Source organism: Nelumbo nucifera, chromosome 7, assembly GCF_055504915.1.
Source record: "Nelumbo nucifera cultivar China Antique chromosome 7, China Antique-T2T, whole genome shotgun sequence".
Lineage (NCBI taxonomy): Eukaryota > Viridiplantae > Streptophyta > Magnoliopsida > Proteales > Nelumbonaceae > Nelumbo > Nelumbo nucifera.
The window spans coordinates 24,962,999-24,990,534 of NC_142655.1; the positions used below are offsets into that span (position 1 = coordinate 24,962,999).

Consider the following 27,536-nt stretch of genomic DNA (forward strand, 5'->3'; position numbering starts at 1 on the left):
TCATGTTTGTATTTTATGTCTCAGCGAGGGTGAATCTGCAGATGACATCCTTCTTCATTGCAGCTTCACTCAAAGGATATGATCCCATTTCTTGAATATGGCAGGGTACAGCTGGGCTTTTCCAAAACACATTATGGACAACTTGAATCAATGACAAGGAATAGGGCTTAGCAAAAGGGGTAAAGTCTTTTGGCAATCAGTGCCTCATGCAGTAATGTAGGGCGTTTGGGATGAAAGAAACACCCGTATCTTTGACAATAAAAGCAGAACCTTGGAGGAGTTAATCTCAGATATTACCTATCTTTGCATCCTTTGATCAGTGAATTCAGATCTATTTAAAGGACTTTCAGTCAATGATATTATCAGAAATATTCACCCCTTTCTGTTTCTGCCTCATCCTCACCAAACTCCCTTGAGGCATCCCGTTTCCATCAGTGAAGGTGTGATAACCCTTAATTTTGACGGTTGTGCCTTAGGCAATCCGGGATTTGCAGGTATTGGTGGTACAGTAAGGGACGAAAGGGGCAATATCTGATGGACTTTTAGTGGCCCAATCGGTTGGGCCGACTCCACAAAGGCTGAAGTGATGGCTGCTCTCACCGGAATCAGGATAATTAAGAATTTGGGTATTCAGAATTTGATCATTGCAGGTGATTCAGAAAATACAATAAAATGGTTAAGAGACAAAAAAGGGGGCCCTTGGAGACTTTATCACTATCTGACTGAAGCTTGGGATTCTTTGGATGGATTGAATGTTAACTTAGTTTGGATTCCTAGGGAATACAATCATACTGCAGATGGCCTAGCTAAATTTGGTGTGTATTTGGAGCATCTGTATAGCGACAAGCTTCCTCCTTTGTAACTTGCAGGGGTTCCCCCCCTGTTTTGTATATCTCCTCTTGTCCCCCCCCCCTTCCCTTTTATTCTCAATAAATCTTGGTTAAATTTTCTCAAAAATTAATAACTATGCCATTAACATACACTACTAAGAGGATCTTCCCTGCTGTAGATTCATAACTAAACACCAAATGATCAACATTACACTATTTCATCCCAAAATTCTTTACTACCTCAATGAATTTGCCAAACCACACACGGAGATTGCTTTTTTTATCAGTAGAGAAGAAGATTTAATTAATTCAACGAGAGAGTTTTAGTACATCTAGTTGAGATAATACAACCATCCAAATACATAAGATTTACATTGGTGCCCAAAATAATTGATGTCTACTTGTTTTGCTAGTGAATCTGCCATCCCATTTGAAGTTCTTCTGGCCCATAAGTAGGAAGTGTTTACCTCCCTTGATAGTAATCAATCTCCCTGAAGACATGCCTGTAAGTCCAAGGGACTTGGACTTTTGAGTCCCCTTCTACTTCCATATTTCAAAAGTTTGATTGCTTTGCTAGTCTTAGGCCTTGCAGTAAGGCCATCAATTCAGTTCAGGGAATCTCCCACTCTAGTAGGTGTTGAATACATGGCCACCACCCTTCCTATGTTGGTGCCATGCTTTTCTTCTAGTATATTTGAAGCTAAAGCATCTTTTCTCAATTTCTATATTCTATCAATTTCAATCAAAGCTCTGATTTATAAAGTTTGTTCTTTAGCATTTGTGTTGTAAATCTCATATAATCAGTAGATGGGGTTATTCATGTCATGTTTCTTCTGAGATGAATAAACTGCATGTTCTAACAATAGCAAGTACCTGTATTAATTATCCTATATTCAGTTTAATGAGTTTTAGATGTAACTTGTATGAAATAAATGAACAAGTCCTATTTATTATATTTATATATTGGTTTTAGAAAAGAAATGGGCATTTTGTTTTCTTCTGAAAATGAAAATGAATGATCGGTATTGTCCAAATTGAGCTTTCTTTATTGTAGGGAATTCTACCCCGACTGAAATCAATGACATGGACCATGGAAAATAGGAAGTCAAAGCCTGCTGATCGAGTGGCTGTTATTAGTTTGAAGGTATGCAAGTCAAGATTTAAAACTTCTTGTGCACATGAAATATAAGAAAACAATAAGATGTTGGTCATTCTAGGTTTCTAAGTGGTTGCTAACTAATGTATTTGAGTTGGTTGCTGATTGGTAGTATTGATATACATCTGGTTATATGGCTGGGGCTGCATCTCGTTCCTCTGCTGGTTGTACACTATTCACTTGCGATAATAAAGCTTATATCATTTATAAAAAAAGGATAAATCTCATGCATAGACATTCTTACCAATTGGATGAATGGTGCATGAATGACAAGTTTATGTATAGCAATGGGAATATCCAACTCAAGGTGAGGAGTGGTACCTTGGTCGCAGTGAGAGGCATCTAATTGGTTGCAATCTTTAGTTGCAAGGTCCTTTTTTTCCTCCTTTGATAGACACTCATTTCTTTTTCTTTAGTCACATCATTTTTTTGTAGCAAGAGCAGTGGACACAAGAGAAAACATAGAACACAAAAGGGTTAACCTCAGAGAAAATATCTTCCACCCCACTAGACTACCCTTGAAGAGAATTCTGGGGAGGTTCAAAAAATGATTGAGTCTTAAAGAAGGTAACGTTCTTGGTGATAAACTTCCTTTTGGTTTGAAGTCAAGTGTTTGGCCCAGCTCGATCCAGCCCTTGAAGCCAGGTCCAGATGGCATTAGAGCTAAGAGCTCACCTTACGAGGCTGCACCTCAACAAGTTTTTCAAAGGAGGCCACATCAGTAGGAGCTAGTTAGGCAGATCCCAAGGCATAATTGAATTGATTCGATGTAATAATATGTTTACAAGGGAGGGCTATTGTAAGTAGTGTTTTCAACCACCATTGACTTGGCCGTTTGAACCATCAACCGACCATGATTCTGGGTCTAGTTCTACTAAAACCCAAGAATTGGTCAAAAACCGTTCAACCCGAGCAATTGGACCGTTGACCTATTCAACCTGGTGACTGGGTCACAGGTTGCACACTAAATGTGTATGCACACTTCCAGAGGCCATAACTTTTCACTTTGATGTTTGATTGGGGCGAGTTTTTTTAGATTTTGGGTAATTTTTCAAGATCTTTGCATCCCAAGGGGCCATAGGCGCATTTGCCTTGCTATTTTTATGAAAAACTTTTTTTTTGCCTCAAAGTGCAATTTTTAATATTTTTACAAATAAAAATAAAAAACTGAATTAAAAATATAAATTAAATATAAAATAGTACATATATTACATGTAGAATATAACTATACATTATTTATCGATATATGTATTTATACACATATGTATATAACTATACATACATATCTATATATATATATGTATGTATATAGAATGATGATGTAGCATGGTTTGACCTGCGACCCTGAGGCAAAAACGGTTCGACCTTTGGGTCGGTTTTTAAAACATTGATATGAATCAGATATGATCCTCTCTCGTTTCTTCTTCATCTTCTGTGTTTTCAAGAGGGTGGTTCCTTAAAAAGATTCTAGTTAGGCACTTACTAACATCTCGTATCAGAGCAAGGTCAATGCCAAGCACTTGGGCAATGACTATGGAGTCACGTATGGATCAGATGGAGATTGAGTTACACAAGGTGACATCGAAAATCAGGAAATCAGAGAAGCCCTATTTATGGTGGTGGTGAGGTTTGATTAGATGACTCTTAGTACTAGCCGAGAGGTGGAGCAAGAGTCTAGCCACGGTAGTGTTAGGCTGAATGAAGCTTGGTCTGGTAAGAATGTTAAATTGATTTTCCCATTTTTTTTGGTGAAGATCCCATTCTATGGATCTATATTTGAATATAATGAGACCCTGGGCCAAATTGAGCAGCTATAGCTGCTATTCATTTGGATAAGAAGCCATCCTCTATTATCGAGAACACATTTCCTGTGACCACTGTCACAAGACAAACCCGAGACCCCCTAGTGATTTTTGAACATGCCAGCATTTGGTGAAAAAGAAAAAATATCTCGTCAAGTCGGTGTCTGATTAAAACACTTGCATGTTCAAAAATTAGAGGGGAGTCTTGGGTTTGTCCTGCAAGGGTGGTCGTAGGAAACGGAAGTCCTCTATTACCAATGGTATTGCTTGTTTCACTCTAAATGACATGGATCGAGTTCACTGGTGCTCATTGTGTTAGATTTGGTCCTTCTGGGTATATGTCGATTATGATGAAAGCCTGACAAAATTGAAACAACATGGAATGGTATGTGAGTACTAGATGGAGTTTGAATGCCTGGCTACCAGGGTTTAGGGATGGCCTGAAAAGTTTAGTTGGGTGTTTTGTGGGAGGATTAAAGGATGAAATATGCCTGGAGGTTAAGGCAGTGGTTTAAAAGGCGCAGAGGTGAGGTGCATTTCAGGCTAGGCGCCTTGCCTAGGTTAAGGTATGTGAACATCAAAAAGGTGCTTGCCTCTACACACCTAGTTGTGTGCCTTATTTATGTTTTCATTTTTTTTTATTTTTTTATGTTTTGAGTTTATATACAATTATTATAACATATCAAAGGCCTTTTTCTTTTATTTTTTACAACTATTGTATATCATATGCTAAACCAAATAGCCCAAGGGCCAAAACGAGAGTGGGAAAGCAAAAAACTTTCCAAACAAGCAAACTCAAACAAGGGCAAACTAGTCATCGAACTCTGAGTACCCTTCTTCATCGAAGACACCAAGTCCAAGGAAACCTTTTTTTGATCTTTAGATTCAATTGAAAAATGTATCTTCTTTCCTTCTTCTTTTTTTTTTTCCCTTCTTTCTTCCTATTTTTCTTTCCACTGTTTTTGAAAGAAAAACAAAGGGCTCTGCCCATTCTTGTTTCCCCTATATTTCCTGTCATTTTCACACTAAAACAGGGGCTCCACCCATGCTTATTTTTTCCTTTTTCTCATCAATTTTTACTTTAAAAACAGCGGCCTGGAATACCAGGAGATTGAGCTTAGAGAACACCCACGCCTTTTTTAAGCTCATCGATCAACTCATCTATCACAGGAATTGGGAAACGGTCCTTTATGGTAATGTTATTGAGAGCCTGATGATAATCTACACAAAACCTCCACCCCTCATCCTTCACTAGCAAAACTTGTGACGAAAAGGAGCTGTGGCTGAGTTGTGTAAAGCCCTTATCTGACAGTACTTGAACGAAGCTCTCAATTTCTTGCTTCTAGCAGTGAGGATATCAGTATGGTAACATTTGTGGGTCCCACTCTAGGTAATAAGGGGATATGGTGGTCATGGGCTCTTGGAGGGGGAAGACAGTTGGGCTCCTGGAATGCCATTTCAAATTGCTTCAAAAGATAACATAACTTTTGCTGAAACTCATGTAGCCCACTCGATCCATCTGGCTGTGAAAGGGTAGGGCCCCCCACTATTGGCCCCCAAGCACATAAAAGAAGGCAGGTCCGGGTCTGGCCCAATTCTACTGATCAAGGTCAGATCCACAGGTTTGGGGGAGTCCTAACTTCATACCCTTGTAAGTGAAGAATGGTATCTCCCATCTGGAAACCATGGTCAAATGGCTCCAATGACATTTAATGGGGCTAAGATGTTTCAACCATTGAATTACCTAATTGCCCCTGTTTTGGGTGCAAAACAGTGAGAAAAATAAAAAAAATAACAGTGGGTTGGGGCCCCTATTTTTTATGTAAAAGAAGCGAGAAAAATACATGAATAACAATGGGGTGATGCCCCTGTTTTGGAGGTAAAAAGAGTGAACAAAAAATAGATAAACTGTAGGTGTTCAAGACTGCTATCAGTCTTGACCACTAAGAAATTTTAGGTTCGATGAGAAGAGAAAGTGAAGAAGAAGTAGAAGAAAGAGTGGTGAAAGAGCAGTAGAACACAGATTTTGAGGAGAAGAACAGAATGTCAATATTCTGCCGTCGACACTTTAATTTAATATATATATGTTATGCTAGTTACATGAAAGGACATATCTGCCCTTGGTGTTTACATCATAACTGCTAACAAATAACAAACAATATAAAACTGAAACTAGGAGTAACAGAATAGCAAATTGACCACAGCTGTGACTAGATACATTCTACCCTATGGACAGAGTGGGACCACAGATGTGGGGCCCACATCAATGTTCTCTACACTCCCCCTCAAGTTGGGAGTATATGTTCATCATTCCCAACTTGGATAGATCCGCCTCTAGCTTCTTTCTTGATACGGCTTTAGTGAGGATGTCTGCTAGTTGCATACTAGATGTGATGTAAGGGAGGCATACTTCTTGAGATGAGACCCTCTCTCGCACAAAATGATGGTCAACTTCAATGTGTTTGGTTCTGTCATGCTGTACTGGATTATGTGCTATATTAATGGCAGCTTGATTATCACAGTACAGCATCAGGGGCTTCTCATACTCAATACCCAACTCAAATAGAGATCTTAGCCATAGGATTTCAGCCACTCCATTGGCCATGGACCTGTATTCTGCTTTAGCACTTGACCGGGAGACAACACTTTGTTTCTTACTTCTCCAGGAGACAAGGTTTCCTCCCACAAGGGCACAATATCCTGAGGTAGACCTTCTGTCATCAACACTCCCAGTCCAATCAGCATCAGTATAGACCTCCACCTTCATGTGATTGTTGTTCTTGAATAGTATACCCCTACCTGGGCATCTCTTCAAGTAGGCTAAGATTCTTTCTGTCGCAAGAAGATGTGTGGTTCTAGGAGAATGCATGTACTGGCTGACAACACTAATAGCATAAGTAATATCTGGCCGAGTGAGGCAGAGATATAGGAGCTTTCCTACCAGTTGCTGGAACATAACTTTGTCTTCAAGAAGCTCTCCACTCTCGGCACTAATCCTGTGATTCTGTTCAATTGGTGTATCTGCAGGCTTGATACCTAACTTTCCAGTTTCTGCCAACAGGTCTAGGACATATTTCCTCTGAGATATAAAGATCCCCTGTTTGGATCTAGCAACCTCAATACCTAAAAAAAACCGGAGTACACCAAGGTCCTTCACCTCAAATTCTTGGTGAAGAAGCTATTTAAGAGACTCAATCTCATGGCTATCATTCCCTGTGACCACAATATCATCAACATATACTGCCAGTAGTGTCAAAGAGGACTCCACCCTCTTGATGAATAGGGTATGATTTGACTGGGCTTTTACATATCCAAACTTCACAAGTGCTAGTCTAAATCTATCGAACCAAGCCCTAGGTGACTGTTTCAAACCATACAAAGCCTTGTTGAGCCGACAGACCTTCTTACCTATTTCTGCATCATAGAATCCAGGAGGCAAACACATGTAAACTTCTTCCTGCAGATCTCCATTCAGAAAGGCATTTTTCACGTCCATTTGGTATAAAGGCCAAGTGTGACTTGCTGCAAGGGACAATAGGACTCAAATAGTAGTCATCTTGGCTACCGGTGCAAATGTCTCCAAGTAATCTATGCCATAAGTCTGTGTAAACCCTCTTGCAACTAACCGAGCTTTATACCTCTCAATAGATCCATCTGCATTATGCTTCACCGTAAATACCCATCTGCATCCAACTGGTTTCTTTCCTTTTGGAAAATCAACTACCTCCCAGGTGTTGTTTTTCAACAGGGCATCCATCTCAACTTGCATTGCATCTTTCCATTCAGGGATGGATAAGACTTCTTGCACTGTTCTTGGAATAGGGACATTGGAAATGGAACTAAGGTAGGACCTGTAGGTAGGAGATAGGCGATCATAGGATAAAAAATGGGAAATACAGTGGGCTGTGGATGTGGTACAATGTCGTTTCCCTTTACGGACTACAATTGGAAGGTCAAGATCATCTGTAGGGGAAGTCTCTGTGGGATCTGGGACTGTAGTATCTGGACCTGGAGCTGCAGATGAGATTGGAGCTGGTCTGGACTACTGATGATCAGGATCAACCTGCCTGCACCGCCTGTGATAAACCCTCAACTCCTGATCCCTCTGACCACCCTCACCATTGCAGCTCTCCCTCAACTCCTGATCCCTCTGACTACCCTCACCATTGCAGCTCTCATCACCCAATGGAATAGGTAAAGGAACTGCCCCACTCTCACTGCTCTCCCCCTGAAGACAAGAACTTAAACCCCCACTCTCACTGCTCTCCCCCTGAGGGGCAACTCGAGGATAATAGGGTGTCCCCTCAAAGAAAGTGACATCCATGGAGACAAACTTCCTCTCGGAGGTAGGATCATAGCATCAATAACCCTTTTGAGTTTGTGCATAACCAAGGAAGATGCATTTGGAGGCTTTGGGTTCGAACTTGGAGTGATGGGGTCCGAGAAGCTGAACAAAGCAAGTACAACTGAATGTCTTAAGGGGAATAGAAAACAAGTCCTCACGTGGGTGTAGAAGGGAAAAAGGAGATCGCATATCAAGGACCCTGGAAGGGACCCGATTAATAAGGTATACCGCCGTGAGGATAGCATCACCCCAGAAGCGAATAGGGACATTGGAAGTAAACATGAGGCTTCTAGCCACTTCCAAAATGTGCCTATTCTTCCTCTCGGCAACTCCATTCTACTGAGGTGTATGAGAGCAAGAGCTCTGGTGGATAACCCCATGATGAAGAAGATAAGATGTCAATGATTTAGCAAAGTATTCCTTTGCGTTATCAGATCTGAGAACTTTGATCTTGGCATCAAACTGGGTTAGGATCATTTGGTAAAAATTTTGGGTCAGGGAAGGTACCTCATCTCGTGAACGCATGAGATAAACCCAAGAAAAACGGGTATGGTCATCAACAAATAACAAAAAATATCTGTACCCACCCATGGAAGGGATATGATAAGCCCCCCAAATGTCAGTATGCACAATATCAAAAGAATTATCACTCCTTTTATTACTCAATAAATAAGGCTTTCTACAATGCTTAGCAAACTCACAACTTTCACACTGTAGCTGAGACAACTCAATAGACTAAAATAAAGTAGGAAACAGACTCTGTAAAGATCGAAGAGACAAATGACCTAATCGGTTATGCCAAAGCATAACCGGACTCACACTCTGAGATACAAAAGACAACTTCTCTACTGACTCTCCCTGACGGAACCGCTCCCCGAGCAGATAGATCCCATTCGTCTCACGGCCAGTCCCAATCACCTGCGTCTCCAAGTCCTGAAAAACACATCGATCAGGGAAGAAGGTTACTGAGCAGTTCATATGCTTGGTAATACTACTGACTGAAAGAAGGTTAGTATCAAGCTTAGGCACATGCAAAACATATGATAGGGAGATAGTATTTGAAAGATTGATGTCACCCTTCCTAGAAATAGGAACCAGGGAGCCATCAGCAATAGATACCTTATCCCTATCAGAAGACAAATGGTAAGTAGTAAACAATGAAGGTAAGCTAGTCATGTGATCAGATGCACCTGAGTCTATTACCCAACAAGGTTCAGTAGTACCTGGAGCTGAGGCATGATAGGCTGAAGCTCGAGTACCTGAATGGGCGAAGGCAGATGTAACAGGGGCTGATGGAGGCTACGGTGGCTGAGCTGAATTTCCAACCTCCTTTTCTAGTTGTATTAGGGCAGCCCGAACTGCAGCTAAGGTCTCCAAAGATGTTCCTTTTGTGCTAGATGAGGATGTTGAATCAGTGTTCATGGCTACATGAGCAGTGCCCTTCTTGTGTCTCAACTTCGCAGGAACCAAGTGGGGATGCAGTTTCCAACATGTCTCTTTTGTATGTTTGGGCTTCTTACAATGTTCACATACTACATCCTTCTTGTTTTCCTTCCTCCTGTCCTTCTCTGAATCACCCCCTGATTTGGGTGTAACAGCTACAAAGGCTGATGTGGGTGTGTGAGGTTGCATCATAATCTTCCTTCTGGTCTCTTCACTGTGTACAAATGAGTAAGCCTGAGAGAGAGTCACAATGTCTCTAGTCAAAATCTGCTGCCTCACAATATCATATTCTGAGTTCAGTCCTGCCAGAAACTCAAACACTCTGTTTGTCTCGATGTGCTTTCTATGGGTCTAAGCATCTTTGGGACTCTCCCACTCAAGAGTCTCTAAGTGATCAATCTCATGCCACAAGGACTTCAAGGTAGAGAAGTAGACCGACACCGGTTTCTCTCATTGTTTAAGGGTGTTTACTTCACATTTCAATTCATATGCTCTGGCAACATTAAGGGGTTGGGAGTAAGTTTCTTTCATAACATCCCATATCTCCTTAGCTGTCTTTGCGCACAAATAATTCCGGCTAATATGAGGCTGCATAGAATTACACAGCCGTGTCATAACCAAGTAGTTTTCTTGCATCCACTTGGTATATGTCGGGTCTCCCTTGGAAGGTTCTTTCATATCTCCCAGGAGGTACCCTAATTTACCTCCTCCACCAATAGCCATCATGGCTGATTGGGCCCATTCCAAATAGTTTGATCCATCAAACTTTATGGTCGTAATCTGACCACCCATCTCAGAAATACTACCATAACTGATGTTTCCAAAGCTGCCTTCTGCCTGATTTTTAGACTCCATTTCTGTCAAGTCTCAAAACAGCACTTGAACCACCAATCACAATCAAAACAGTATAGGCCTGATCTGTATTCTCAGTGTATGTGCACAAAACTGAAATAATTCTGATCTGAAACCAACTAGCCAACACAGCAGTAGCTGTCCGTAGATCTCTAACCCCTTAGAACTCTGAGAACAGCTTAAAAAAAACTGATATGCTTGGGAAAGTTAAGGTTTTAATCAGTCCTGAAAGTAAGCTATTCAGTTGCACAATCCAAACTGTATAGATAGGCTTGCAGTAGGGTTAATAAGAAACCCTAGAATCTGATCGGACCTACCAATAAACTTAAGAGTAGCTCTAGGTAGATCACAGGGTTCAGTCAAACACTAGGGCTTGCCGCAGATCACTTTCAAACGCTAGAGTAGAGAGAAACACAGTTCGGTCCAGGGTTTGCTGTAAAACCCTAGTGAATCGAAGAGAGAAAGAACTAGAATGGTTCGGCCTTCCCCTCCAGATAGGTCCAACCTATCTTCTCTGATAGAACTTCTCTTAGAAAGTAAACAACTTACAAGGAAAAATTGTTCGCTGCCTTCTAGGGTTACCTGAACCCTAGTCTTCTCTGATCCTTCCTGACCACCAACACTCTGCAACCCTAGCAAGTTTCCAATAGCTGCTAGCACCTCTGGTGATCTCCAAGAATCAGTCTGCGAACTCCTTTTCAGCTTTCAGTCCTAGGAGATTCTCATGTGGTCGGCTGGTATTAGACTCACATGAAAAACCCTAACTTGGCTCCGATACCATGTAAGTGTTCAAGACTGCTATCAGTCTTGACCACTAAGAAATTTTAGGTTCGATGAGAAGAGAAAGTGAAGAAGAAGTAGAAGAAAGAGTGGTGAAAGAGCAGTAGAACACAGATTTTGAGGAGAACAGAATGTCAATATTTTGCCGCCGCCACTTTAATTTAATATATATATGTTATGCTAGTTACATGAAAGGACATATCTGCCCTTGGTGTTTACATCATAACTGCTAACAAATAACAAACAATATAAAACTGAAACTAGGAGTAACAGAATAGCAAATTGACCACAGCTGTGACTAGATACATTTTACCCTACGGACAGAGTGGGACCACAGCTGTGGGACCCGCATCAATGTTCTCTACATAAACAATAATGGGGCGGAGCCCCTGTTTTGAGCATAAAAGCAGATACAAAAAATTGAAAAACAAAAATGGGGAGGATCCACTGTTTTGGAAGTAAAAATTGCGATGATAAATGAAAAAATAAGAGTGGGGCGGAGCCCCTGTTTTAGTGTAAAAATCAGTGGTAGAAAGAATGGGGTAGAGCCTCTGTTTTAAAGTAAAAACTGGTGAGATATAAAGAAAAAATAAGCATGGGTGGAGCCCCTATTTTAGTGTGAAAACAAGGGGGAACTAGAATGGGCGGAGCCCCTGTTTTACTGTCAGAAATAGTGGAAAGAATGAAGGGTTTCCTTGGACTTGGAGTTCGATGGTTGGTTTGCCCTTGTTTCAGTTTGCTTGCTTGGGAAGTTTTTATTTTCCCACTCTTAGTTTGGGCTTTTGGTTATTTGGTTTAGCATATTATATTAATAGTTGTAAAAAATAAAAGAAAAAGGCCTTTGATATATTATAATAATTGTATATAAACTCAAAACATAAAACAAATAAAAAATTGAAAACCTAAATAAGTCCCTTGCCTGGGCCGCCTGACGCATGGCCTGAGGTGCTTGACTAGGTGCAGAGGCGAGCGCCTTTCTAATGAGTACATGCCTTGACATGGGCGAGGCGCCTAGCCTGAAATGCCCCTTACCTAAAGTAGTGGAGAGACCATCAGTTACTCACCTTATCTTGGCCAGATAGCAGGTGATAGGAGGCAAACAAAGAGCACATATGTCTCATATGGTCAGTGGCTCTTGTATCAATAATCCAAGGGCTAGAATGTATAGGACTAGTAACACTATGAGTAGCGACAGTACCTTTTTTGGCAAGGGAAGAGGATACAAGGGGGGAGTTCCTCAATCGGTCCATGGCTCAGCTAAAGATTTCTGCCTCATCAGCTGTAAAATCCAAAAATGATTCTGAGGCAGAAGAATTCGTGTTCTGTCCCATCACAAAGGAGCAGTTGTAGATGTATTCTTCTGAATCTTTGCATTGTTACCCATTGCCACATTTTCACTTGGTGTTTGACCCTTCTTAGGCTTCTTATCCTTTGTTAGTGCAACTGGTTTGTGACCTGTGATGGAGATTAGAGCAAAAGAGAGAGATAACAGAAAAGACAGAAGATGGATGGGTTGCAAGTGTGTTCTCAGCCAGCCCTAATATACATGAAAAGACAGGTGTGCCCCTAATTAGTAAAGGCACACATAAGTACAAAATAAAAAGAACTAATTCAGGCCCAACACAGCAACATAACTAATAATGTAAAGAGAAAAACAGGCCTACAACTTAATCACCCATTACAACAAAGATATTCTGATCCCTTCTTTTTCCTTTTCTGGAAGTAAATTTCTTCTTCATCCTTTTTTTTGAACTAAAACAGGGGCTCTACCACTTCTCCATCATCTTTGAGATTTTTCTTCTCTGTCTTCTTTCTTCTAAGACAAGAGTAGGGGCTATGCCCTTTTTTTTTGATAATTGAATTGTGAATTCATTAATCAAAGAGAATAATCTGTTACACGCATCCTTTGGAGAAGCGTGAGGTGCAGCCTCTCCTAGATATTACAGTGAAACAAGAAAATAAGCATTTGCCGACCTACCCATCCATTGGACTCTAAGGCTGTGTTTGGTTGCAATGCAAATAAATTTGCACTGATGCAAAATTATGGCAGTACAAATGATTTGAGTGTAAATTCTGACCTATTTTTGTTTCAAATTTTAGCTTATCTTGTTTGATTGTAGTACAAATGAAGTAAATTAAGACATAAAGCAGAATAAAGTATAACCCAAAACAAAATTAAATGAGAATTTGCATTTTTTTTCATTTGCACTCCTTGTACTAGTGCAAATAAAATTGCACTGCAACCAAACACAGCCTAATGATCATGTGTCTTGTTAACCATTTAAATTTTTTCATAAGATCCCTATAGTTCCAAGTAGCTGAATCGAGGTTCTACAACCAACCCACAATTACCTTAAGAGTCCCCTTCAATCGGTAACTTCTCTATTCCAAGTTGGTTGGCAATCTGAATTCCTTGTACAGCAGCCAGTAACTCAGCCCTTGTAGAATCACTTATTCCCATCGGGCCTGAAAACAGTGATAAGATCTTGCTATCCTCAATTCTCAAGACTCCTCCAATCCCTGACAATCCCGGATTGCCTTGACTGCTCCCATCAAAATTCAATTTGATAAAACCTTCCAAGGGAGGTATCCAAACTGCTGCAGATTTATTTTTCTGAGAGGACAAGTTAGCAATTGCATCCCAGCTTCTCCAAATATCTGCAAAGGAAAACGGAGAAAAGGATTCTAAGGTTCTCAGCCAGTGTATATCTCTAGTGAAAATACACTCCTTTACTACTGGAAGGGTTCTCTCCTTGTCAAGAAAGATTCTAGAATTCCTTTCTCCCCAAATAGTCCATAGTGTGGCTTCTCTAATGCATCTCCACATGCATTTCCCTTTTTTGTTGGCCAAATGAAGGTAGGTGAGCTAAACAACAAATTGACTTCTTATGGTAGAATCCACCTGCAACCAAACAAATAAAAAATCCAATCCCATAGAGCTGCAGCAAAGGGGCAGGAGATCAGTAAGTGGTAGCAATCCTCTCTATGGGCTTTGCACAAAATACACCAGTTTGGGGGAAGACACAAAAAAAGGGCTTTTCTTTTCCAAGTTTTCCAAAGTATTAATCTTACCATGGTACACCTTCCAACAAAAGACAACTATCTTAGGGGGAATAGGTTTGGTCCAAACTTCTTATACAGGGAAGGACCCAGGCACATCACTAGAACAAAGGGATTTGAAGAAAGAAGCACAAGAAAAAGAGCCTTGAGGAGTAGGGGCCCCCACTCTCTTATCAGGGGAAGAAGGGTCTAAACAAACATTGTCAAGAGAAGAAAGCAACTCAGTGACAGAAGGAAGTTCAGCCTCCCGCAAACCTCTATGAAAACTAAAATCCCAATTCAAAGAAAGAGGGAGGACTGGAGGGGAGAGGAAAGAGGAAATAGGCTCTTTTTTATAAAGGGAAAGAGAGTAAAGAGAGGGGAAAAGGTCTTTGAGAGACAAGTTACCCACCCAAGTATCTTCCCAAAAAAGAACTAGATTGCCCGCACAAGCATCATACCTTACACATTGAAGAAATTTGGGAAGAATGCCATGTATTGCCTTCCAAGGAGTTGATAGAGTAGCCCGACGAGTTACTCTGGCATCCCAACCTGAATAGGAACAGCCATGAATGCTACCCACCATCCTATACCACAAACTTTAACTTCTATTTCAATGGAAAAAATAGGGGCTCATCCCCCTTTTGTTCTATTTTGTTTAGACCTTAAGCAACGCCTAGGCGACTAAGTGCTCCCTTGTTGTCTAGGTTTGCCTTGGATTCTTGAGAACTATGTTTATTCCTTGAATGGGTCAGATGGATCAACTGTTCAACTGTCTTTACTGGCAGGTTATTGACTGAGTCATTGGTTTTTTGTAAATAGCAGGTTTGACACAACCGAAGCAGGGATTTTGACCGGGTTACTAGTTTGACTAACATGGTCAGTGGCGGGTTGAAAACAGTGTGGTATATAAAATAAGGAGTAAGGTAAAACAATAAAGTGAGGGACTTCTTTTACTTGGAATTAATGGTATGCTGTTATGGAATTTCCACAAAAAGGAGGACCACATCAAATAGTTAAAGTTGCACTTTTCCTAGATTTTCACTCCTTATCTCGACTTATCTAGCCGTTTTATTTTTGAAAAGCCATGAATATAAACTAAATATTTTTAACATTCTTATATTGCATATTTTCTGTTTGTATTGACTAGTGGATGATATTGCATCAATATCTTAAATTTAGAATTTATCATTTCTTTGATTGATTAGTTAGTTACTAGCACCAGTCAATGCATCCCCTAGGGAGGCCAAACAACTAGTGGTTGCCTCACTACGTTGACAGCACTGGTCATGACAACTGTGGTTGACATATGTGAAACTAGATAGTGATAATCGTGTTTAAAATGATTATCCTTAGGGGATGGTTGGTAATGGCAAATTCTTCAACTGCACAGTCTGTGGATCAGCTTTATTGGACAACTGCAGCACAACAAAGGATAACATTGAACTTTGATGGAAGCTCATTAGGTAATCCAGGACCCTCTGGAGCTGGGGAGGGCAGGCTGATAGCACTATACTCTGGCCCCATGGGTGTGGGAGATTCTCTGAAGGCTGAAATTATGACCCTACTAGAAGACTTGAGGCTGTCCAAGCAATGGGGATATCAAAACGTTGAGGTGGAGGGAGACTCTAAACTGTTAATAGGATGGCTGCTGACAAAGTTTGGGTGTATGGACTAGAGGTGTAAATCGGGTCGTGCCGTCCGCGGCCCGACACGATGGTCCATGGGCCGTGCTAGGCCCGGCACGATCATGCGGGCCGTGCTGGGCCTGGGGTTTTAGGTCCACAAGCCGGCACGGCCCAGCACGGCCCATATATATTTTATATTTATTTATTTATATAATATTATATAAATTATAATTATATAATAATATATCGTATATAATATATTAATAAAATAAATATATTTTTTTAATTTTATTATACTAATTTATTTAATTATTGTATATATAAGCAATCTTCAAGTGGGTAAAGAGGTCAGCCAATTCTGTGGCTGATTATTTTGGCAAAGCAGGGGACCTTAAGGGAAAACCCTATTTTTGGGCTGTGATGTAACTTTGAAATTGGTTGGGTGCTCTGTGTGGAAAGGCATAAGGAAAGCTTTCGACCCTTTTAGGAAGGGTATCTGCTTCAAAATTGGTGATGGCCATCAGGTGAAATTTTGGAGAGACTCCTGGTGTGAAGGCAGACCACTGAAAGAGTCTTTCCCTGCCCTATATGTGTTGGCAGTGGACAAAGAAGCTTGGGTGACAAACCACTTACAGGTGTGGAATGGGTATGTAGTCTGGACCAAGGTTTTTAAAACCGACCCGGACAACGAACTGGTCAGGGGTCTGGTTCCCGGACGGATGGCCCATTCTGACAAAAAAATAAAAACCAGCCAAACCATTGAACGGTTCGAATGGTTTGACCACCCGGGTCAGCTGTTTGCTGACCAAATCAACGGTTTTGGGGTAAAACAGAACCGGTCATCTGACCGGTTCCCGGTTTTTCCAGTCTGGTCCGGTTTTGAAAACCATGGTCTGGACTCCTCGTTTCAGAAGAAACCTAAATAACTGGGAGGTGGAGGCAATGGTGGAAATGCTTCACAATTTATATATCACTCAGGTGGAGATTGGGAGCATTGATAGAAGGCTGTGGAAGTGAGATAAATCTGGAAGTTTTACAGTCAAATCCTTCTATAATCACGTGTCCAGATTAGAGGAACAGGCCATTCCAGCAAACATCATTTGGTGCAAAAATGTGCCGTCAAAGGTAGCCTTCTTTGTGTGGACCACCTACCTCAACAGAATCCTAACCAGGGATAACTTAACTAGGAGGGACATGCCTTTGGAGTCCAATAATTATGTGTTGTGTGATGGGCACGTTGAATCAGTTAACCACTTGATGTTACACTGTGACTTTGCCCACGAGATTTGGTCAAGGATTTGGGAAATGGTTGTGGTGCAAACCTGCAACCCAGAATCAGTGGTGGACTTCTTACAGAGCTGGAGTGTAGCTGGTCTAACCAAAAGGGGGAAGGTAGCATGGAATATCACTCCTGCACCAGTTTTTTGGTGTGTCTAGCAAGAGAGAAACTCAAGAATGTTCAGAAACAAGAGCAGCTCGGTTGATTCAGTTTTCCAGAAAATCTTGGGGAAATTGTTTTCCTGTCTGGCTATGAACAAACCATGTAGGGAAAGAAATCTCAATTCTTTTTTTGCATATGATAATATTTTTGTAAAGCAGAGGGTGGGGGTTTAGGGTCGTATGGGCATTGGATGTGCATCCCCCTTTTTATGTATAGCAGCTTGCTATACTGTTTTTTGTTTTCTTAATATATTCATACATTGCTTTCTCTCAAAAAAAATAAATAAATAAATAAAATGGTTGGGGTCAACACTCATACTCTGAGTGGTTGACAGTATAATGATTAATTGCTATTTTTAATGAAAGTTACTGTTTCCAATAAATAATAACAATAACAATAACAATAATAATCATGTTTAAAATGTCCATAAATTTCCTAATATTTCCATGACATACTTCTATTTTAAAATGTTCTTTTTATCTTTCAGCCCTGTAAGGGCATTCTTGTAACTGTACATACTTTTTATCTCTTTAATATAAAAGAGGCTCTTTGGGGTGGGGGTCGACTATCCTGGACACCCCTAGATCTGTTTTCTCCTAGATCTGAATTCAGTTCACACTATGTGGATTACAAGATAGTGTTGTAACATAAGTTGGAGACAATATTTTAGATGTGTGGGGTAGCAGTATTCTTGCTCACCTAATGGACATGATTACCACTTCGAGCCAATTTGAAATTCTTTTCAAATATGAAGTTAAATCTTATTTTTATTGTATAATAAATTATTGGTTGATCTATTAGAATCATTCACACTTTCTATGAGTTTTAAATTTTACTTGAACTGTCTCTATCATGTAGTTTTGGTGATTTGGAACAGGATAATAATTTAACAGGTCTGCCCATTGCATCATTTATCATTACAAAAAATAGCATTCTATATTTTTGCATATTTCATAATTGTCCCACCATGTCTATAATTTCTACAGTATTTTCATATGATGTTTTCAACATTTCCAACATGTTTTCTACATTTGGATGGTTGATTTTTCCACTGACACCGACACCGACACCAACATTTTAAACCTTGCTGATAGTGTTGTTCTTTATGAACAAATAAATTTTCTTGTGTTTAGATTTCTAGGGTCCCTCGTTAATTGTGTAGAGCTTGTTTAATTCTTTTTATGTTATACATTTTGCAGCTCCAAGATTATGCTAAGTCCCCTTTAGGCGAAACAGAGGTGAAATTCCAGCTTACTAAAGATACACTGGAAGCCATGTTGAGATCAATGGCCTACATCAGTGAACAACTCTCTAACATTGTAAGCATTCTGTTAATCTTGTTATGATAAAGACATTTGTGAGCACTGCAGGAATGCTAACTTGGGCTTGATAAGGAGATGCCACCCATCAAGTAAATGAACTAGGAGCGATGGGTCTCCCAGCTATTTTACTTGAAACTATTCGGACTTTATAGACTATATGCACATCACTGTAGCTTGGAGTATTCTTCCCAAGTTGCATCTTCTGGGGGCAGGTTACTCCATTCGACCAACACCTCCTGGAGCACTTTTCCATTCTTCATGGCCCATGGAAATCAGTAGTCTTGGGTAGCTTCACTTGCAATGCTCCTTTCCCTGTAAAGTGAGGAAGGGTTGGGCTAAAAGCTTGGCCTGGGTTCAAACTGCATTTAAGGAGGGAAACATGAAAGACAGGGTGTAATCTAGAAGTGGGTGGATGGTCCAAATGGAAAGCCACCTGCCCAAGACGTTCAATGCGAAACAACCCAAAAAATCAAGGTGCAAACTTGTGCCAGGCTCAATGAGCTACAGTGGTCTGTCTATATGGCTGTAACTTCAAATAGACAAAGGCTCAATGAGCTACAGTGGTCTGTCTGTCTACAAAGCCACCTGCCCAAGACGTTCAATGCGAAACAACCCAAAAAATCAAGGTGCAAACTTGTGCCAGGCTCAATGTGCTTCTTGTTGCTTGCAGTAAGTGACCTTTTAAGGTTCTTAGAATGTCATCCCTCTGAAAGTTGATCATCTACTTCAACATCTGATGATGACCCCTGTTTATAAGGGACAATGGCTGGGGGATCCCACCTTGAAAGGACTCATCCCTGTAGAGACATGGAAGCTGATGTTGTACCAGTATTCAGCCCATGGTAACCATCTGTTCTATTGATCACCTCAGACTGTCCATTGGTTTGTGGGTGATAACTTGTAGAATGCAGAAACCTTATCCCCTGCACCTTAAAGTCTTCAAGCCAAAATCTGCTCATAAAGGTTGGATCCTGGTCTGAAAGAATGGACTTGGGAGTCTCATGCAAATGGGTGATCTCCTGAATAAAGACTTGGGCCAATTAGGCTGCTGTGAAAGGATGGGCCAAGGTTGCAAAATAGCTGTATGATGAGAACCTGGGTTGGCACCCACCCCCCCTCCCCAGCACCCACAGCCCAAGTCTAGGAACCCTAGGCATCAGACACCAAAGCCAATGACTCAGAGGGAGTGTTGTGTTGTATACACCAGGAGGCCACATCAGCATAACTAACTCAGCCTCCCCATGTGCTTGGAGTTGGCGTGATAGGAAAGAAACCTGTTATGATGAGAGATATAAATGGCTCATGAGAAATATCTGAAATACCTTTTCCTAATTCTCTTCCCTCTTCTCCTTCTCTTTTATCTATTTCAGGAGGTAGAGCTCCCTTGAAGAAGCTCAGCTGTTTGAAGTTATCGACTGGTATCAGAGCCTGTGGTCCAGGATGCCCAACACTAGAGCTAGTTCCTCAGATGAAAGAATGGATTGGCTGGAAGTTCAACTCCACAAACCAGATAGAGATTTAAAGGAGATGAAGGTAACTCTCTTTGTGTTCATCTCAGTTCGACAAAATCTCCATAGGTCGAACAGGGAAGGTGAACAAGAGGAGATAGCCACTGGCCAGCAGGAAATCCATCTGGTAGGACCTTGAAGATCAATTTTCCAATCTTCTCAGGTGTGAGGACCTTGTACCTTGGATTAACAGAGTTGAACAATATTTTGAATATCATGATGTTGCTGCTTCTTAGAGGCTCCAACTTGCCTCAATTCACTTGGATGGGGAAGCCAACGTCTGGTACCAATGGTACCGGAGGTCTCATCCTCAATTGACCTGGCTCGATTTCACTGAAGCCCTCAATGTATGCTTCAGCCTTTCTAGGTTTGAAGATTTCGATGAGTCCCTTGCCAATTTTCGCCAGGTTGGATCACTGGGGGAATATCAGAGTCAATTTGAAAGACTGGCTTAGGGTTCATGGGTGGCCGGAGAAGGATTTAATCAGGTGTTTTGTCGGAGGGCTCTAGGAAGATATTAGACTCGAGGTAAAGGTCATGCAACTGTCAATGGTAATGGCTATTTTAGGGTTGGCCAGGTTATTTGAAGAGAAGATTGACAAAACCAAAATGACAAATCATCCCTTGGGACTACTCATTAAACACCCCCCCCCACACACACACCACCACCACCACCACCTAGACCTGAACCAGAGTTGGTCTTAAAGTCTTCCCCACCATAGGTTGAACCGGGTTTACCCAAGACCTTAAACCAGGCCCTTGTACCCATTAAGAAACTCTCATGGGCTGAGATGCAGGCATGCAGAGATGAAGGGCTGTGTTACAATTGTGAAGAAAAATTTTGCCCTTAGGCATTGTTGCAAGGCCCAACAGTTGTTTCTGCTATAGCCTGAGGAAGTTGAAGATGACTCTGAGGAGATTGAAGATGCCCCAGTGGGACAGAGAGATCCCTTTGTGGAAGTTTGTTGAACTTCATTACCACTGAGTTGATAAAACAGACTGTGATGGCAGTGGAAGCTATAGATCCCTTTGTGGTCCATGTGGCTAATGGGCACAGGATTATGTGTGATGGAGTTTGCAAAATGGTGGGGTTGCAGGTACAGAATTGCATGTTCCATACCAACCTGCACCGGTTGGAGTTCACTGGGACTGTTGCATGTTAGTCTGCTGAAACCATGCATATCTCCTTCAGCTAGAGTCAGCAGTACTCTACCTCAGTTCTCAGAGCCAGAGGAGGGTTCACTCATACTAGAACCTCACTCCATCTGTGATTTCAGGTGGATCAAGTTGGGTACAAAGAGAATCAAACAGGCTCTTGTTAGATGGAAGAACCTTAAGTGTGGAAGATGCAACATGGGAAGATGTTTCAAGGCTGCAGCACCGATTTCCTGATTTCAACCTTGAGTACAAGGTTGTTTACAAAGAGGGTGGGGCTGATGGGAACCTGGGTCAACACAGCAGCCCCCACCAGCACCCACGGCCCAAGTCCAGGAGCCCCAGGCATCAAACACCAAAGCCATCAGCTCAGAGGGAGTGTCTTGTGTAGTTCAGCCCATCAAGTTTGTATACACTAGGAGGCCATGTCAGCAGAACTAACTCAGCCTCCCCACATGCTTGGAGTTGGCATGACAGGAACCTGTTATGATGAGATATAAATAGCTCATGAGAACCCTAAGGAACGGCAAGAAATATCTGAATCACCTTTCCCTAATTCTCTTCTCCCTTTCTTCTCCTCCTGTATTCATTTTAGGAGGTAGAGCTCCCTTGAAGAAGCTCAGCTGTTTGAAGTTTATCACTGTACTTCATCAACCTGTCCACCACCACTAATATAACAGACTTCCTGGCTGATCGGCAGGCCTGTGATGAAGTCTATGGTAACATCATTCCAGACGTGTTCAGGTAAAGGTAAGGGTTGAAGGAGGCTAGCCGGAGCTACAGTCTCATTCTTGTACTTCTGACAAATAGCACACTGGACAACATACTCTTGAATAGTCTTTCTCATACGTTTCCACCCTTTAGGTTCTCAGCACCCCTGAATGCCCTCCAAGTGTTGAATCATGGAATAAGTGTAATAGTTCTGACAAGTTTAGTGAGGTGGATGAAAGAACAAGCCTCCCTTTGTGAAAAAAGATCTGGGCCAATGAGAAAGTAGCCCAAGTATGTGATAAGCTAGTCAAGGAGAAATTTAGCGATGAATTTTTTTTTAAGATAAATAAAGAAAAAAATTTATTAAGAATGATAAAGAAAAGTACAAGAAGGTATAAAGAATCACCCACAAATAAAAGATCCCAGCAACAAACTATCACTTACCCAACCAAACCTTGACACTATCCCTAATAAAACCCAAGAAAATTCAATTAGAACACAACTAAAATCCTAACTTAACCCTTTGCTCACATCTCACCTTCCCAGAGACCATAAACAGACAAAACCACCCCACCCGAGACCTCTACACAAGAAACAATACTTATCCCAAGCCTTCTAACAAATGAATCAAACAACCTCTTTCTTTTTCTTGACAGCTCTTCTATTCTTCTTAACCCTCTAGTTAATGCCTACCCTAAATAAATCCCCTTTCAATCTATCAAGCACCTTTGGAACTGGCACAAATCTACTAAACTTTTGGTGTCTAAATCTTTTAACTGCATTGAGACAACCCTCGCAATTCTTCCATTCTCCATAGAATTGACTAATCCTTTCTAGCTCAAAGACGCATTTTTCTCAAACACTTGCTCCGCTACCAAGTCATCTTCCCTTTTTTGTAAAGGCCCTGTTTTGCTCGAAAATGTCCCTCTATCCATTCTTCAAAGTCCCACCATACCTTTCTTCCACTTCCCTTAAGGCTTTCCTTGCAAAATCCTCTCTCCCCAAGAAGAATAATCCCCCAATATTTTGCTTACCTCTACCGCTTTGTTAATAACTTTTTCAAGTCGGCTTTTCTTTTCAACTTCATGGATCTCATCCATCGTGATCTCTTCTACCTCCTCATTGTTCTCCAACTCCAATCCTCTTCTAGAAGTTTCAGTTTGTAATTCCTTTTCCTTTGGTAGACTTTTACTCCGTTAATCTCATTCCCTTCACTTCCTCTTTTTTACCAAAACCGCCTTCTTCCTTCTCCTCCCCTAAGTTTTCCCCATCACCTCTCCTCTACCTTTTCCTCTCCCTCCAACCCCTTCTTACCTCCCTCCTTTATCCTGCCTGCGAGGATCAAATCAGATCCTTGATTTTTTTTGCCAGATTGTTGCAGGCCAACATCTACGAGCAAGGCCTGTCTCTTGCTGGATCCTTTTACTACTTCCCCTTTGCTCTCCTCTCTCTCTCTCTTTCTCTCTGCTTCCTGAAGATCCACTCTCAGAATGTTGTTGACATCCAAACTTTCAACCTCCCATTGAGTTCTTACTGAAGAAGATGATGGACAAAAAAAAATCGTCTATCATCACCCCTTCCTTACCAATCACATGTTCCCTTAAAAGCTCATGTGCCTTCTCAATATCCAAGCTGTTATTCTTATTTGGCTCAATCTCTTTTCCCGGCCCATCATCTTTGGGTTTCACCATAATAGGCCCATTTGTACCAACAACCTTTCCTCCATCAAGACTCCTCTACAAGCTAGTGCGACTTTACTCAAGATAGACTCAGACCACAAGTTGAACGGGAGGCCCAGAATCTTCAGAATGAGGCTTCCCTCTTAAGTCTTCTCATTACTCAAGATAGACTCAAGCCATTCAATCTCAACCATAACCAGATCTTCACTGGTCTCCAATGTACAAAAATTGAGTTTGGTGTTACCAATCTCCATAATGGTTTTATTGAGATTGAATGGCTTGAGTAAAACTGTCTTTCAGCTGCAACTTAGTTTCAAGTGTATTCAAAATGTCCTTCCAATCTTTCACTCTATTTTTAGTTAAGATTACCATTTTTCACTACCTCCATTTGCAGCCATCCTTGGGGCCATCGTAAGACAAACCAAAGGTAACTCTGGGTCTATATTCTGTATTGGTTCCTCCTGGCTCTCCTGCTGACTCTCCCCTTTAGCCTGTTCAATTCTTTGATTTTCAACAATCCTAATTAAATATTCCTATAACAGACCATTTATGACTTTCCATCCGAAATTGTTTCTACCCTCTGGAAAGCAGATAACTTGTCTCTGTTCTCAGCCAAACTGTTCTGTTAGTACCAGAAACCACCCCTTTAAGTTTCTTTGTTCCACCTGGTAAATCCTTTCTTCCATCTCCAATGTATTCTTCCAGCCTGTCTGTTTCACCAACTGAATAGCTCCATCTACAAAACCTTTGAGCTACCTTGCTGCATCCCAGGAACACATTTACTCTCCTTCTCTAATCAGTAGGGTCTTTACCTCTGCTTCTAGTTCCCTCAAGCAGGAAAGTTTTGGCCTTGATCCTCATTTCCTTTCTCCACTTCATCTAAGGATCAAAAAAAATGAAAAAAAAAATATAGCTTTGATCTACCCAATTTAATTTAATAATGGAAGGTCTAAATGATTGGCCACAATTGAGTGATTCAATCCAGGTTCAATGTTCTTTTGTTTCCATTTTTCATCATCAAAAAGTAGTACTATTTGACATTGCAAATAATTTCTTTATCATCGACCAATTTTTTTTTTTCTTTGGCAGGCTGGGCCTTCTTCAGGGCCATTACAGAAGAAGATGAGGCAATAGGAGGATCCAAGCAAATTTTCTTTTGTTATGGACCATGCCATGTCATGCTCTTCAATGAGCGTTACCTGTGCCAGTATGTTCTGAAAGGTGAAGCATATAACCCACATTTCCATTCACTCATGCGGTTTACCTCTGTAAATATTAGTCATTGTGCAACAATGAGTTTCAACCTCCAATATATTAAAATTTATAGTAGCCCAAGTGGCATCACTTGAATGATAATGATCATTTCCATTTAGCGTTTTTTTGTCCATTTAGTATAGATTGTTTTTTGAACATTTTGGTTTTGTATATACTTATCAATAAAAGAAGCATTTTTATTGTCTCCTGTTTCTACTATTGGCACAGGCTATGACTACATTACAACAGGACGTTACTGGATTGTTTTGTGGTGCAGTCCATTGTTTAATGTTTCTGTTATTGGTTCCTTCCCCTCATAAGACTAGTGAATTAAGGTTCATTTTTTATTTGAAGAGTTGCACAAAAGGGGGCTCTGCTTGAAACATGGTGGGTTTAATTAAGATCGAGTTGGGGTTTTTTGGCAAAATGTGAATCCATCTGGGCTGGTTCTTCGGTTCATTTTTGCCTGTTTTATCTACGACTTGCAATCCTGTCAGTTAGAAAATGATCCTTATTTAGGGAACCTTAAGTTTTATTTATTAAGAGCCAGAGTAACAGATTGCTTTTCAAATATTTTTGTTTCTAGTATTGGAGTTTGCGAAATATAAGATCTGAAGAATGTGGTGATTTCAACAAGCAGTTTGTTTTAGTTTACCGTTAGGAAACTTTTAAGGGTTCTTTTGGTTTGCAGTTGGGATTAGAATCAGAATGGTATATTCCATGCCTGTTTGATTCAGATGGCAATCGGAATCAGCTGGAATGGGATTATCATTCCCAAGGCAGAGAGGGAATGTCTATTCTTTCAAATGTGGGAATGCCATTCCATCAGGTATGGTAATCAGATTCTGATTTTATTCAACTAAATGATTGGAATTAGAATGGTCATTCTCGTTCTAATTTCAAGCCCCTAGTCCCACAAAACAAATGGACCATAAAAGGCCACACTGGTCTCAGCCACTCGGGCTGCCAAATTTAGCTCAACTGGGCACGAGTTTGACAAACAAAACTTTGGATGAGGCTGAGGGGCACGAATTTAGCATGTGGCAATACTAAATTTTGTTTGGTATGGATGAGGCTTGAGGCCTGTGGTCCGGTAACAGTGGATCAAAGTGTTAGAAAAACGCTAGACTTGTTTTTTAAATGTGTATACAAACTTTGGAGGTTATAACTTTTCACTCCTTTCTCTAATAAATTAAGAACAACCAAACTCTTAGGTTATATTTCGTTTGAAGGAAAATGTAGGGAAAGGAATGGAAAGGTATGGAAATCTTTATAAACCTTGTATTGGTTTCCCTTTCTTTCCCTTCCTTTCCCTACCTTTTTCTTCAAACCAAAGTTTAGGGATCTTTGTTGGAAATAAAAGTTTAGGGGGAAAGTGTCATTGACCCATAGTAGAGGTGTTTTGTTGCAATTGCTAATGAAAGTTGTGCTGGAAGGTTTTGGAATCCATCATATGGATGGTCGAACCATGTTAAATGGTTGGATGAAATTTCAAAAAAAAATTTCTAACCCTTACGGGAAACAATTTCCTGGTGAATTTGAAAATTGAATTTTTCGGATCGATCTTACACTAAACCAAACCAAACCAAATTTGAAACCAAACAAAGAGGGAGATGTATATCTAATACACATTCCACAGATGCAGATCCCAAGGTGGAAGTTTACGCCCAAATCAGTCATAAAACCAACCTCCACTGAAAGTGGCGCGTGAAGTCGGTTCAACAACACAGTTTTCAACAAAGTTGTGATCCAACTTGCTTGAATCGAATGAGGTAAGTGAATCTGATTTTCTTCTGAGTTTTTCTTGCAAAAACAAAGAAGAAAACTAATATAAATCAATTTTTAAAGCCTAGATCGTGAGGGTTTATTGAAAGACAAGAGAGAACAAGAGAGAGTGATGTTCTAGTCTGATTCACCATTTTCTTCTTTTATCTCCTTATGGAGCACTCTCTTAATCAAATTAAGAGATTATCCAAATCTAATTTGGATTTGGATTCTATTAAGATATAAGTCTTATCCTCTTAAGATGATGGGTGTTTCATAACCATTTCTAAATTCATATTTGGCCTAAAGTACATGACAACTTAAGTTGTCATGTGACAACTTACTTAATCTTATTAACTATGGGCCTTAGGTCCATTTACTTCAAAGGCTTACGACCCAAGATATTGTATGGCCAACTTAGGCCTAATTTGTATGGTGTGAGACCCTATAATAAATTCACATGGGTTCGGCTCAACTTCTGTGAAAAGGCTTGGCCGAATTCACTATTAAACGTAGTGAACCCCTGAGCGCATTACTATGAGCTCAATATGGACCCAACATTTACACCTAAATGTTGAACTTAAGAATAATGAACTTAAGTAAGATAAAACCCATCAGGTAATCAGCTTTGTAATGATTTCTTACACTTAATCTCTCAACCCATAATAATCACAACTCCCGGGAATTAAAACATTTTGTAAATATTTTTCATAAAACGTTATATATATTTTGCAAAACCAGATTTCAAATACAGTTGAAATTCACTGTCAGTAGTTTAGGTTTCTATTAGAGAGAGTGTAAACCCTATCATTCACTTTGTCCGACAA

At 40.6% G+C, this 27,536-nt stretch overlaps 1 protein-coding gene across 1 annotated transcript in view; it reads left to right on the plus strand.

The window, feature by feature from the left end:
• Positions 1–25,170, plus strand: part of LOC104593473 (protein FAR1-RELATED SEQUENCE 3-like) — a 44,497-nt gene extending 19,327 nt beyond the window's left edge. The window contains exons 4-6 of the mRNA XM_010253333.3: positions 1,885–1,974; positions 18,516–18,635; positions 24,781–25,170. Coding sequence (XP_010251635.1) covers positions 1,885–1,974; positions 18,516–18,635; positions 24,781–24,825 — 255 coding nt within the window. The 3' untranslated portion in view covers positions 24,826–25,170. The remainder of the gene's footprint in view (positions 1–1,884; positions 1,975–18,515; positions 18,636–24,780) is intronic.
• The last annotated feature ends 2,366 nt before the right edge of the window (positions 25,171–27,536 follow it).